Genomic DNA, 15,489 nt, shown 5'->3' with positions numbered 1-15,489 from the left:
AAAAACGACTGTGGAGAAAAAGAGAGAGCGAGCGCGACCTTGGCAATGTGAAATATCTGTATGTGCATCTCTTTTGAGAGTTCATCTTTATATGTCCCAAGGCTGACAGATCCAGATTATAAATATCACTTCTTCATAAGAGCTGGTGTGCAGAAAATGATATCCCATTCCAAGGAGAAGAAGTAGCTAGAAAGCAGTACCCTCTCTTTACAATAGTTTGCTGCTACAAACTAGGCTCTAGGTGGTTTTAATTTCAAACTGAATTTCTAATCTTCTCTTCCAGGTTGTCAGAGCAAGAGAGAAGATTTTTATGGTTTTATCGTTCCTACTGCAATAATGAAAACTGTTCTCTTCCTTTGGTACTGGGCAGTGCCCCCAGTTGGGATCGAAAGAGCATATCAGAAATGTATACTGTGTTGAGGGAATGGATCTTTTCTAACCCTTTGGAGGCACTTGGGCTTCTGACTTTCAGGTAAGAGAAAATTAACAAAGTCAGAAAATGACAATAAACAGACTCCTAGTCTTCTGATTAATTCAGCACTTTGAGTTGCTTAGTATAATACCAAGCTTTGGTTCATTGACTGTCTGCTTTCAGCTTTCCCTCTGTATCAAAATGAAGATGTAATTGGAACTCTTGAGCTGACCTTCAGTTGAATGCGCTGGCCCTGCCTTCTTGCCTGAGAAATTTGCTATTTTGCAGGATAATGAAAAGCATATTTCATTCTATATGATGGATTCATTCAGTTTCTAGTAACAGGTGATCAGTCAGATACTTAGCACTTATACAACACTTTGCATCTTAACGCTGCTGTACAGACACAAAGTGAGTAATGGAGATGGGGCTGAACCATGCTCCTAGATCAAGATGCTACCTCAAAGTGTGTATCTGGAAATGACCTTTGCCACTGGCCCTTCTTTCTGTAATAGAAACATCCCAAACTTTGGGAAAATTGAGAACTGGCTTCTAATGTTGCACTCTCATTGACTTTCAGTGAGAGCTGGGTGTCTTTTGTGCATCAGAAAGTGTCTCTGCTGTGGAGGGTACCTTTTAACCTGTGACATACATGATCTGCAGCAAAATGAACCTGTGTCAGCAAACGTATTTTCTCAGGTTATTTTGGGGGAGGGGAGGCTTGTTTTAAGAAATCTGCCTGTGAAAATGTCACACAATTGGACAAAATGAGGGTGCAAATGATGCACTGTCAAGCCCTTGCTTGTCTGGGTGTTGAGCTTTCTACGATTAAAGCTGCAAATCCTGCTTTGCAAACTGATTTACTAGCTACAAACCATGTCTTTAGAAAAGAAATAAAAAGGAGAGGTTTTGGAGACTTCATCTAATCCTTTTGCCCAGTGAGTAAGGACTTCATACCCTCATTACTCATTTACAAAAACAGATACTTAAATATATATATTTAAAAATAACCACAGATAATTGTTACTTTCCAGCATTATTCTTATCCCCCTTCTCTGGTTTAGGTTTGAATCCAAAGTATTAAGCTTCCCCACATACATACGAACATCTCCTATTGGAATGTAATGGGAGTTCTGCATGCAAAGATCTTGAAGGATTAGGTCCGTAGTGCATGGAAAGCCCTTTGGAACATTTGTGATTGTGCTCAAGCAGTGTATGTGTGCATACCATGTTTGCCATCATTGCAATATTTCTGTGCTTTCATGACTTACCAGAGCACCCTTTTATTTCATGTTGGAACAAATACAAGGACAAGCACCACAATTGATGTTCTCTCTCCAGACCGGCAAAAGTCTTAATGGTGATTTAGGGAACACGCCAAAACAGAACCTGTTAACTGGTTACACCTACAGTTGGCATTTCTGGAGACAAAGGGCTCAATTATTCCTTGAAGATCCAGCTCTACATTGGGTGTGGTATGCAGTTTTATAGCCCCATCCAAAAGGCATTGTGACTCACATTGGCCTGAAAGCCTTTCACAGAGCACAGTTGCTATGCTACATTTTTATGATGTGTCTTCACTGAAGTCCGAAAGTATGGTTGCAGCAAATGTAGGCACACCTGAGCTAACTTTGATCTAGCTAGATGAAAGCTAGCTTGAGTAACAATAATAGTTTAGCTGTTGCAGCATGGTTGGCAGTACAATCTATCCTCCTGAGTACAATCCCACCCAGAACCCTGGGTACATATTCGATCATGTCATAGCCACTGCTGCTGTGACTACTTTGTTGTTGTTACTCAAGCTAGCTTTTGTATAGCTAGATCAAAGCTAGTTCAAGTAAACCTACAGGAGTCACAACAGCACCTTCCAACTGCAGCACACCCTTATAAGATGCAATGTACACACCACTCTGAGTCTGTCCAGCTCTGCAAGTTGGCATGGCAGGGTGGGCTGAGGTCATAACTCTGACTCCTCCAATGCAGTCTGCGGAATGGCTGGCCAAGAGTAAATACTTGTGATTTGAGAGGGAAGGTTCCCCTAATTACATACCCTCACAGGAGATGTGCGCACCCTGGTTTATATTTTACAAACATGTTAACAAAAGAGGCCAGGGATCTCAATAGAAGTTGTCTTTTCTTTAGATATTCTGACTAGAAATATTTAATGTCCCTGGCAAGTTGCATGTGTGTTTAAGACGAACTGGGAAGCTGTCTTTGGGGATTAGGGGTAGTACACTGCTCACTAAATGTCCATTTTTAAAGGACCAGTTTCACAGATGGCTGAACTGCTAGAGGGGGGTGGGGGTTCAGCTGGCTGGGATTGTGGTGTCTTGTTTTGAACCTATTAAATAATTATCAGTTAAGTAGTAGCAGTGGCTGTATTGCTAACTTGGCTTCACATTCCCACTCTGACCTTCAATCAGTTTGGACTGCAGGTGCATTGACTAAGCTGTTTGGGAAGGCTTGCTCTACTCTGGTCTGAATTATGCTTGGCTCTGGCAGCTTTTGCCCTCTGCTCCTGATTTCTCAGAGCAACGAAATGTCCTCCTAATTTCTTTTGACTATGGATTAACCTACAAAAGGATGTCATATGCAAACAAAAGGTGGGGTGTGTCTAACAGAAATGCTTCTTATCTCAGCGTGTGTTTTCTCATGTGATCCAATAATGAGTATTCTCCATTTAATTAAAGAGTTGTTTCATGAGGACTGGAAGGCTCAGGGCTTGATAATGGGATCTTTGATCTCTGGGTTGCTAGTTCAAATGTAGTCCAATGTGATGGTAACCAGAAGTCATTACCATCTGATGATTGTTCAGTGGCTTGTGTACATGAAATAAGTTGGCTGGTCTCTGGATAAATTTCTACATCACAGAAGTTGCCATGGCATCTGTCACCATTTGGCATGTTTATTATCAGTCTCATCCATGAAACTATGGGTCAAGATTTTCAGAAGTGACTGGTAATTTTGGGTGCTTCGGTTTTTGGTTGCTGCAGTTTTGGATTGCTTTATTTGAGACATCTTAAGGGACCTGATTTTCTGAGGGTGGGTGCTCAGCACTTTCTGAAACACAGGCTAGGTGCCCAAAAATCTCTAGTCACTTTTGAAAGCTTTGGGCTAAAGAGACTAAATTACATGACCTTCTCAAAGCAAGGTTAAAGGACATTTCCTGAGCACTAAGCTCACTTTTGCAAAGGGTAAGAGGAAAGAAAAGAAGTCACAGGAGACAACATTCAATTGTCTTGATCGCAAGAAGTCAGTACATCCCATGCAATTTAGTAAGAGTTGCAGATGCTTGGTGCCACTCGGGATCAAGCCCCAATGTTCAGAGCACATAATACAGCTCTCTCTGCAATATAGTGTAGGTTTAAAATTTTTAGTTGCTCACAAGCCTGTTAAGTGTAATAGATGCATCTCATTCTTCTGGCATATCTCCCCTTTTGCTGACTATCTTCTCTACTTTACAAGCACTACTCTAGGCAGACTAATAATAAGCTAGTCATTTATGCACTAGAAAAGGAGAACTTTCCTAAACTGGAAACACATTCATGCTACGTTTCACAGATAAATTTAGTAGCATTCTTGCATCCAATACATGCATCATGCATGGATTCTTAGGGCCTCCCAGGAGCCAGTCCTTAAAAAACAATTTAAAAAACATTGAAGAGCTCTTTAATGAAGGAAGGAGAGTAGAGGGCAGAATAAGATTTTACACTCATAGTTTTACCTCTAATTTCAGGGAAGGCTGATTACAAACTACAGTCTGAAAAATATAAATTTTCCCAAGGCAAAGGGTAGAAATCTGGTCCCTCCTCCCCTGCACTGCTGGCTGCTGTCCTGTGCATCTCCATTTTCATCATTGGCTTCCCTTACTTACCTTCCTTGGGAGAAAGCCAAGATTTTAGTTCAACTCTCACTTCTCTGTGTGGCACACCAGCCAGGGAAATGATACAGGCACAGTTATTGTGGTGATGGAAAAAAGCCAAATGCAGTGTTATAAATGCCATCATATACATGGCGGGCACACTTATACCCTATATACATGTAGGGCAGGTGCACCTAAAAATTGTCAGGCTATTTTGCTTTTCAGATTACATACTGTGTTCTTTTATATTTGGTATTTATGAACAGATTAGCTAACCTGAAGAACAAAGTAACTAGATAACAATTTTGAGTGTACATGAAATATCAGAGCTTCACAGCACTCAGCAACAGCTCCCCACAAAAGACAGATAGTACCAACCCGCTTTTTACCACATACAAGAGAGAGAAACAAATTTTCCTGCAAACTGTGGGTTGGACTCGGGCTGCACAACTACAAGGACCTAGGGACTAGAACCCAGGTTGGCAGAGCCTCGGGTGGCTGAGATTCCCACAGTGCCACCAAGAACCATGCAGAGGTGCAGCCAGGGAGCATCATCGTGGAGAGTAGGCACTGCAGGAAGTACCGCCCACGAGACCTAGAGTGATAGTACCCTGTGGCCCTGTGATTGGCCAAGTGCCCCTACTTCACCCCTTTGGTTGGCCCAGGAAGTTTTCTAGGTAACTACACAGACCTTGGACTGCTGCAGTGCTAGACTTTGCCTTGTCTCCTGATCTCTGACTTCAACCGCAACTACTGTCCCTCGATTCTAACCCAGTACTGCCTCTGATATCTGGACTTTGACCCCAGCCTGACTCTGATTCTGACTCTTGTTTATGGGACCTGGCCCTGCGATTCCTCCAGCTCCTGCCTGGTGACTCCTGTTCCTGGTGGAGAGACCTCCGCTAAGCTGTGACCACTAGGCCAGACCACCTACACCCCACGCACTTACAACAGGAGAGTAAGGAGGAGTAAGAACCCCTCTTATATCCCACTGCATGCTAAGAGGATCTTCACTTCAGGCACATGGGATAAGAAGGTTTGTGCCTGCTTGAGCCATTCCCAGAATAGGTGGACAGAGAGGTGTGGGAAATGGACAGTCCTCACTCCATCCCCCTACTTGTTGACCAGAGTTGCTAAGCGAGCCCTTTTTCTAGACCGGAAGTAAATTGTTACCACCCAGGCTCCAAGAGGAAGCAGGATTAGAACTGATAGGGTTTTGAGTCTTCTCTACTAGGCTTTATGGGTCCCTGCAGAGTAAGCTGCCAGGCATAGAGTTTTAATCTCCAGCTTCTTGAGGAAAGAGGGTCTGGTTGCTCTCAAAAAGATCCTCAGGCTAGTGTGGTTGCAGTGCCTCAACGATAACAGATGGAAGAGAGGCCGGCCAGTTTCCTTCAGATACTAAAGGAGGTAGCATGTGGGGTAGAATGTCATTGGAAGGCTTGAAGATAGCAGTGCTGGATAAGGGCCCCCAGTGTTTGGTCGGGCGGTGGGGGTGGGGGTAAGAAAGCAAGAGTGTTTGGGATTAGATCAGTCTCTGGAGGTTTGAATTCCTGAACTTGAACATCCAAATGAACATTAAGAAGTCAGTTTGTGGACAGCCGCTCTCCTTCTCTGCTGCTGGATTTATTTTGTGAATACCATAGTTATATGGACCCTACAAAATGCTGGAATCCCTAGTTTTTGCCCCTGTGACTATATGAGATTATCCTTGTAAAGAGTATAAGGGGAGATGTTAACACGAGTGTACTGGCAAAATAACAATATCCTTAAACTTCCCTGCTTCTCTTCTTAGTCAGAATACCCTTCTTCACCTCCTGATCTGAACCTGATGTCAGTGTTCATTACTTTACTAGGTATAGTGGCTAATGTGTCCCATCCCAAATGTGGCTGCACTATAGAGCTGGGTAATGTTAAGTGTAGTCTAATTTGTAAAAGTGTGGTGAGACATCTGAAAGTCACTTCACAAATAATAGTAAAAATACCTGGTGATTTGGGGCTAAATTCTGTTCTATTACTCCAGTGCAAATCCGGATTGACTTCAGTGAAGTTGCTTCAAATTGCTCCTGATGTAATTAGGAGTAGAATTTGGCCGGTTTCCTCCACATCAATAGCAGAATGCCAATAAAATAATTGAGTAAGAAGCAGTTAGATTATATCTTGTCTGTTGAATCTCTTTGATTCTGAAAGTTATTGTATATGTATGTACAGAGTAGAGTAAACACAGGCTTATCTGCCATGTAAACAGGGATGTTACTACACATCATTTGGTAGTTGTATTTAGATTTACAGGACAGACAAACTGTAAAGTCATGAAACTGCTATGTATTAATGTTGTAATAGACGACACTGCAATAAGTGGCAGATCATTACTAAGGCATTCAATAGCCTTTTCAGTATCTTTAACTTTGATTAAATCTTTTGCTGGCAAGCACACATAGTTAAAATGGATAAATATTCTGGGTGACTTGCAGTGTTTGTGCACAGATATGCAAAGGTAGGCAGAAAGCTAAACACCTAAGGACCACCTGAAGGTTGTGTAAGTAAGATGAGGAGGACATTTGTTGTCCTCTGGAAAAATATAAGATCCTAGCCCATGGATGATTTCAAATGGAAAAGCCTTATTAGAAAATTTATTCCTACCCCTCCTCCTCTATCAATCATAGAAATGCAGTGTTGTAAGGGATCTTGAGAGGTCATCTAGTCCATCCCCTGGCACTGAGCCAGAACCAAGTATAACTACGCTATCCCTGGCAAATGTTTATCTAACCTGCCTTTGAAAACATCCAAACTTCCACTGCCTCCCATGGAAGCCTGTTCCAGAGTTTAACTGTCCTTACAGTTAGAAAGTTTTTCCTAATATCTAACTGAAATCTCTCTTGCTGCAAATTAAGCTATTTTCTTCTTGTCCTACCTTCAGTGGTCCTGGAGAACAATTGATCACCATCCTCTTTATGACAGCCCTTAACAGGTCCACTCTCTATCTTCTTGTCTGAAAACTATGCATGCCCAGTTTTTTTAACCTTTCCTCATAGGTCAGGTTTCTCAACTTTTTACCATTTGTGTTGCTCTCCTATGGACTCTCTCCAGTTTGTCCATGTTCTTATTAAAATGTGGTGCCCAGAACTGGACACAATACTCCAGCTGAGACCTCACCAGTGTCAAGCAGAACGGGACACAGGACCTCCCATGTCTTACATATGAAACTCCTGGTAATTCACCCCAAAATGATATTAACCCTTTTTCAGCTGCATCATGTTGTTGGTTCATATTCAATTTGTGATCCACTATAACCCCCCCAGATCCTTTTCAGCCTAGCCAGTTATTCCCCATTTTGTTGTTTTGCATTTGCTATTTTTCTGAAGTGTAGTACTTCTCACTTGTGTTTACTCCATCTCATCTTGATGATTTCAGACCAATTCTCCAGTTTTCAAGGTCATTTTGAATTCTAATCCTATCCTCCAAAGTGTTTGCAGTCTCTCCCATCTTGGTGTCATCTGCAAATTTTCTTCACTCCATTATCTAAGTCATTAATGAAAATATTGAATAGTAGTAGACCCAGGACAGACCCCTGCAGGATCCCACTAGATATGTCCCCCAGTTTGACAGTAAACCATTGATAAATACTTTTCAGTATTGTATTTCAATCAGTTTTGCACCACATTATAGTAGTTATACCAAGACCACATTTTCCCAGTTTGCTTATGAGAATGTCATGGAGGTATGTTTCAAAAGCATTTACTAAAATCAAGATATATCACATCTACAGCTCCCCCCCCCCCAGTAGGCCAGTAACCCGATCAAAGAAGGAAATTAGGTTGTGTGACAAAGTTCCTCCTCTGCCTTGGTGGGTCCTGCGCTTATTGGCAGATTTGCTCGCCTCAGAGGTTCACGGCAGCCCTCAGTTTGGCCACTTTCATGGCTCAAATCTGCCGGTCACTCAGTTAGCCTCATCACTGGCCAGCATGGGGAAATGGAAGAAGAACAATCCCTGCAGTCTCTGCTGATCCACCTAGTGGATCGGGAACAGGCCAGAGACCTTCCCCTCTGGTGGAACCCACAGTCCAGGTCAACTCCTCCGGTATCAAGTAGGGAGTTGGAGGGATGGAGGGATGGGGGGAACCCGGGCCCACCCTCTACTCCGGGTTCCAGCCCAGGGCCCTGTGGATTGCAGCTGTTACAAGAGCCAGCTACAACTCCCTGGGCTACTTCCCCATGGCCTCATCCCAACAACTTCTTTATTCTCACCACAGGACCTTCCTCCTGATGTCTGATAATACTTGTACTTCTCAGTATTCCAGTAATACGCCTGCTCACTCTCAGCTTCTTGTGCCTCTTGCTCCTTGCAAGTGCACCAGAAACTGAAGTGAGCTCCTTTTTAAACCCAGGTGCCCTGATTAGCCTGCTTGTCTTAAATGATTCTGGCAGCTTCTTGATTGGCTGCAGGTGTTCTAATCAGCCTGTCTGCCTTAATTGTTTCCAGAAAGTTCCTGATTGTTCTGGAACCTTCCCTATTACCTTACCCAGGGAAAAGGGACCTACTTAACCTGGGGCTAATATATCTGCCTTCTATCACTCTCCTCTAGCCATCTGGCCTGACCCTGTCACAGTTGATTTGGCATGACTTATTCTTCACAAATCCATGTTGACTATTCCTTATAACTCTATTGTTGTCTAGGTGCATACAAATTGATTGTTTAGTAATTTTTCCAGTGTCTTCCCAGGTGTCAAATTCAAGCTGATTGGTCTATAATTTCCTCGGTTCTTCTTTGTTCCCCTTTTTATAGATAGGTACTATGTTTTTTTCTCCTCCAGTCTTCTTCTCCAGTCATCCTGGCACTCCATGATTGTGAGGCATATCATAACCAAGTGGCTAATGATGTCAAATTTGGCTTAACCAGGGGTGACTTGAAGCCAGCATTCCGCACCATTCGCAACCTCAACAGACAAGAAGTAGTCACTACAAATGGCATCCTGAATGACAGCCAAGGCCATCCATGTAAATCGGATGATGACATTCTCTCATACTGAGTGGAATATTATCACAGTGTCCTGAACCATCCTCCAGCTGCCTCTTGTTCAGAGCTGGATGATCTGGCAGTCACTGCGGTTCTGGATCCAGATGCACCAACACTGGATGAAGTGAAGTGTGCCATCTCTAAACTGCGCAGCTGGTGCTGATGGCATCCCCTCAGAGCTACTAAAATGTGCTATTGATACTGTAGCAGAATCACTTCTGGTCATCTTTCATCTGGTGTGGAGAACTGGAACCCTGCCAACTGCCTGAAAGGACGGTATTGTGATCTTACTCTATAAGGGCAAGGGACCACGCACAGAATGTAAGAGCTATAGGCCGATCACCTTGCTCTCCATTCCAGGGAAGGTATTTGTGCATGTTTTGCTGGCATGCCTGGAGCCTTTGCTACATCCGAAGCATTGTCCCCAACAGTCAGGCTTTACAAGGAACAGGTCCACATTAGATGCCATTTGGCCCTTCGCTTGTTGTCAGAGATACATCGTGAGTTCAGGAAGCCTCTGCACATAGCATATGTTGATCTTAAGGCTGCATTTGATTCAGTAGACCATGTCGCATTATAGAAGGCCTTAAAGGGCATAGGTGTCCTTACCACTCTGCTGGGCTTGATTAGAGAGCTGCACAATGGAACTGCTGCTCGTGTTCATCTGAGGAACTAGATGTCAGTGCCTTAAATGACTGTCTGGTGTTAGGCAGGGTTGTGTTTTGGCCCCTGCACTCTTTTGTTGGGCAATGGATTTCATAATGCAACATTCCGTCCGGTCCATAGGCCTTGAGATCGGTGATCTCTCAGTCACAACTTGACTACGCTCATGACGTTGTTCTTTTAGTACAGAGCCCTGACTGATTTCGTGAGGCACTCCAGCATATGGAGGAGTCATCAGCTAAGATTGGTCTCCATGTTTCATGGTCAAAGACAAAACTGCAAAATCTAGAACCAGGTCCACCCGGGACTCCAATCTCTTTGAACAACAAAACTGTCAAATCAGTTTCCAGCTTTTGTTATCTGGGCTCTATACTTGCCAGCTCCTCCAATTCTCACATGGAAGTTCTTCATCGGATTGGCATCGCAGCATCTGCCATGGACCGTTTACAATGGATATGGAATCAACACCATCTTAGTATGACAACCAAGTTCAGGATTTATTCAAGCTGCATCCTTCCCATTACTGTTGTACAGCTGCCAGACATGGACACTACAGTGCTCAGACTGGACAAAGCTGGAGGCTTTACACACAAAATGTCGACATTGTATATTGGGCATAAAGTGGAATTACTTCATTTGTAATGCAGATGTTTTTGGTCGGTTGGGTGTACAGACTACTGGGGCCATTGTCCGCAGGCAGCACCTTACGTTTTTCTGACATGTTGCAAGAATGCCAGAAGATGTTCCAGCGGACGCTGTTCTCTGGGTGGCTTGTAACATTCGGGATAAAATTCCACCAACTGAGGGGTGGAGGCGGCTCAGAGGCAGACCCCCTATTACATGGGTTCATCAAGTCTGTTCCAATGTGGGGCTCTCAGACCGTCAAGCCTTTGCGGTTGCACAGGAACGGACCAAATGGCAAACGATCACTATGGCTGACTGTCTGGCTAAGCCTTGAAGAAGAAGCAGTAGTCTTCTGGGATCTCACTCATCACCATGAGTTCTGAAAGATATGCTAATGGTTCCAACATTGTTTCAGCTAATTCCTTAGATACCCTAAGATGCATTTCATCAGGTCCTGCCGACATGAATACATCTAACTTACCTAAATATTCTTTCACCTGTTTTTTCCATATTTTGGCTTGTGTTCTTTCCCCCTTGTTAATATTAATTGTGTTAAGTATCTGGTCATCATTAACCTTTTTAATGCGTATTTTACTTCAATCTTCACTAAACACCTCAGCCTTCTTGATGTTGTCCATTATTAGCTCTCCTTCCCCGCTAAGTAGAAGACCTATGCTTTCCTTCATCTTTCTCTTATTCCTAATGTATTTATAGAACCTAATCTTATTTGCTTTTTATGTTCCTTGCTAGGTATAACTCATTTTGTGCCTTAGCCTTTCTGATTTTGTTCCTACATGCGTGTGCTATTCTTTTGTACTCATCCTTAGCAATCTGTCCATGCTTCCAGTTTTCGTAGGATTGTAATAATTTTCAGGTCACTGAAGAGGTCTGGATGGGACCATACTGACCTCTTACTATTCTTCCTGTCTTTTCATCACATTGGAATAGTTTGCTATTGTCCCTTGGAGAAACTGTCAGCTTTTTTGTCCCTTGGAGAAATTGAACTCCTTTTTCCCTTATGTTTTCTTCCCATGGACTTTACCTAATAGTTCTCTGAGTTTGTTAAAGTCTGTTTGGGGGGGGCGGTGTTAAGTCCATTATCCTGATTCCGCTGCTCTCACTCCATCTGTTCCTTAGAATCCAAAAATCATCATTTCATGATGATTTTCACTCACATGCCTTCCACCTTCCCTGTTAGTCAGAATCAAGTCTAAAATGGCTGTCCATCTAGTTACTTCCTCCACCTACTGAAACATAAAATTGTCCCCAAAACATTCCAAGAACTTATTGGACATATTGTATTTTGCTATATTACTTTTCAATGCAGGATATAGTTCCCAGTAGTGGAAATATCATATATTTAAACTGACGTATACTTGATCTTAGGATATGTCTACACTAGGAGCACTTTATTAGAAAAGAAATATTGGCATACTATATCAGCAAAGCACTCCTAGTGTGGATGCAGCAACACCAGCACGGATGCATTTGTACCAGTGTAGTAAACAAGCTATTCAATAAAAGGCCAGCTTCACCAATATAATTGTGTTTATGCTAGAGACTTCTGCCAGCACAGCTATGTCATTCGGGGATCACAACTCTTCACACCCCTGACTGACGTATCAAAGCTGGCAAAAGTCTGTAGTATGGACATAACCTTAGTCAAAAGGCCACAAAAATATGTAAAAAAAAATAAAGTACAAATGCAATGACTAAATTCTGCCCTTTTAAAGATCTATGGGCCAAATTAATACCTATGTAACTCAATAGTGAATTTAGCCCCAGGAGCCCAACTTGAAAACGTTGGGTCATGTGTATCTCTCAATCTGTGGGAGCTGCATATGCAGTATGAGGGTCAGTATTAGGGTTGTCTAGCTGATCTCTATGCAGAGCTTGGAAACAGCCAGTATGCATCCATATACTATAAGTGGTGCTTTTTTAAAACTACTGTAATGTTTTCTAGAATTTCAGATTTTGGGGGCTTTTTTTTCAAAGCAAGTCCCAAACTGTTAAGGGAAACTGGGACTGGGCATTGAGGTTGGGGAAGCCTGGGAAAGGAGACGGGGACTGGGTGCCCTGGGGACAAGGGGCAGCTGAAATCAGATGAGGGTCTCGGGGAGGAGACAGTGACTGGCAGAAGAAGGGAGTGCAGGATGAGGGGAGATAGATCTGACATAGAGCTGGGTGAGAACTGGTACTGGTGGGGCAAAGTTAGGACAAAAAGCAAGAGATACAGTGTGGGAAGATTGAGATTAGACGAGGAGTCTGGTACTGAAAGCCAGTGTGGATGGGAAACATGGGGAAGAAAGATGACTGGAAGGCACCATGGTGGATGGGGATGAGGACCCTTGAGAGAAGAAACTGGGACTGGTTGGGCACGATGTTTGGGGACCACATGAGGGAAACTGTGAATGGCTGGACAGGGAGATGGAGAGCCACTGGAAGAAGACTGAATGATTGGGGTGGGAGATTAGAACAAGAGCTGGTTGGGAACTTTTCAACAATTTATTTTTTTAGGTTGGAAAATGACAGTTTGTTGAAACTGCAACTTATTGTGAGAAAATACCAGTTTCAATGAAACATCTGGCCACAGATCAAGAGAGAGACCAACCCCAGAACTGATCAAGTGGCAGAGGTCTGGATTTAGAAGTTCCAATCCTTTTGATGAACTGTGTGGATGTCGAGATGATACCATGTGATGGAATTTGTTTTTTCAGTTTTCTTTTTATAAAAATCTAAGAAATTACACCCAAAACGTACATTATTCTGGTTGCAAAGTCAAGCATTCAAAATGTTGAAATGTCAGAGTTAAGGTTGCCTGTTTCACCTTAATTTGACACCGTTGTGTAAGTGCATTGTGATAAACTCTTTAATTACATGACCACATACTATTATTCCACAGGATTTTGGGGCCACACAAAGAAAAACGAGGAAAAAACAAAATATTGAATAGCTGCTCATTAAGTGAGCACTGTCCATCCTGTGCACTGAATAAGGCAGGGATTCTGTGGAAACAATAGTATGTGATTACATAATTAAAGAATATCCATGTGTACACACAGGTTACGTAGGCATCCTTAATTCTGGCATTTCCTAACTTTTGAGTGTTTGACTTTGCAACACACACACACACACACGAGAGAGGATATCCCTTTAGATTATTACAACTGAAATAATAGTGAAAAATCAAACGTCCCTTTCACCGTTTATACTGCTTGCTTACTTTCTGTACTGCATTCAGTCTAGATAATGAAGTTAGACTGGTCAGTTTCATTTTCTAATTTTCATGAATTAGCACAAAGCTGCTTCAATATTTTGCTTACAGACCTGCAGAGGAATGTTGAAATGATAATATTTTAAAAAACAACTAGTTTTCATTGTAAAACAAAAAAAAATCTAAAATTGTGGGAAAAAATTCTGTTCTTGTTAAGTTCTGTAAATCTCCAGTCTCAATCTATTTATAAATATAAAAAAGCACAACAATAAAGCTTAATTTTGTAACCTAAATCTTAGTTCCGTATCCATTTAAGTATTCATTGACACTTCTGTCTGCCTTCGTAGGCATTTATAAAGCACCCAGCAACATGGTATCCTACGCTTCTTGGAGTTCTGAGGCTCTAGGAATCAATGTATCGATTATACTGGTCTGGAAGTGTAGCTGTCTACATTTCTGACAAATATTATATCCTTCATTTCACGGCTCAGATTTGCAATACCATGTGGGACAACACAGCAGAATGTAAACTGTTTATACAAAATGAGAGCAGGGCTTACAGCACTGCATGGCATACGGTAAACTTCTCATAGGTGGCATGTGCCAGAAAGGCGGCATGTGAGATACCTTTCTCTACTAAAAGGAGCATTGCACGCTATAAAATACTCCAACCTCTACAGTAAAATATTTCCATCCTATCTACCTAACAAATATGTATGAGTTCTCCAACATATTGTTGTTTGAGATCATACATTAAAATTAAGACTATTTTATCTGTTACAAATGAAAACTATAGATATGCATTAATTGTAGTAATTGATTCTTAGATCTAAAAGTCTCTAGGGAATGTCACAAATTCACATGAAGCCTCAGCAGTGCTAGGTTTTTTATTTGGATCTGATTTAGCTGAACGATGTAGCTCAAAACACGTTTCCTTTCTGGATACCCATATGAAGAGAATCAAGAACAGTTGTTCTTACTTCCAAAGCAAATTGCAATTTGCTTACTCAGCTCAGAATCCTGTTTCAGCTGTCAGTGTAAAGTCTGAAAGGAGATACAACTACATTAAGGGAAGTTATAAACAGGAAGGTGGTCAATTATTTTCAGTAGTTAGTCAGGAAAGATTAAAACATCATGCATTTAAAGCAGTGGTAAGGACATTTAGGGGAAACACTAGGGGAAATACTCCAAGAAACAGTACAAGCTACCAAGGAAAGATTGTTGGAGTCCCTGATGCTGCAAAATGTTGTTAAAGACTAGATTTGACATTGTGTTTTATGTATTACCCTTTACCAGTAGCACCACCTATATGCATTCCCAGTACAAATATATGGAAAGGCAGAGTCCTTGCCATGAAGTACACAGTACCTGAAAAGATAATGAAGAAATAGAACAAAAGTAGGAGAAAGGAGTATATCATGCAAGTAAGATGGTCAAGGTGATTGGAGGATCAGGAATAATTTAGGGATGACTGAAATCAGTCCTGACACAATGCTTGAAGATTCACTAGATGACTCCGCACTTATCTACGTAGCAAGTTACTGCACAGTAAGCCTGACTGTGAATCTGCAGCATACGAGCTTGCCATGTAGTAATTCACCATGTCAACAAGTCCTTACTAAAGGACCCCTCTCACCTAAATGGTTTACATGGCTAGAAGAAGCTGGAATTTCTAGTAATGCAAAGGATAGGTTTATAA

At 42.1% G+C, this 15,489-nt stretch overlaps 1 protein-coding gene across 1 annotated transcript in view; it reads left to right on the top strand.

The window, feature by feature from the left end:
- The window catches only part of PIK3C2G (phosphatidylinositol-4-phosphate 3-kinase catalytic subunit type 2 gamma), a 278,348-nt gene that overhangs the window by 89,682 nt on the left and 173,177 nt on the right, over positions 1–15,489 (top strand). Inside the window, exon 15 of the mRNA XM_073335036.1 lies at positions 284–472. Within this exon, the coding sequence (XP_073191137.1) occupies positions 284–472 (189 nt within the window). The remainder of the gene's footprint in view (positions 1–283; positions 473–15,489) is intronic.

This window comes from Lepidochelys kempii, chromosome 1 (genome assembly GCF_965140265.1).
Source record: "Lepidochelys kempii isolate rLepKem1 chromosome 1, rLepKem1.hap2, whole genome shotgun sequence".
Lineage (NCBI taxonomy): Eukaryota > Metazoa > Chordata > Testudines > Cheloniidae > Lepidochelys > Lepidochelys kempii.
This window is presented reverse-complemented; position numbering and strand designations above follow the sequence as displayed.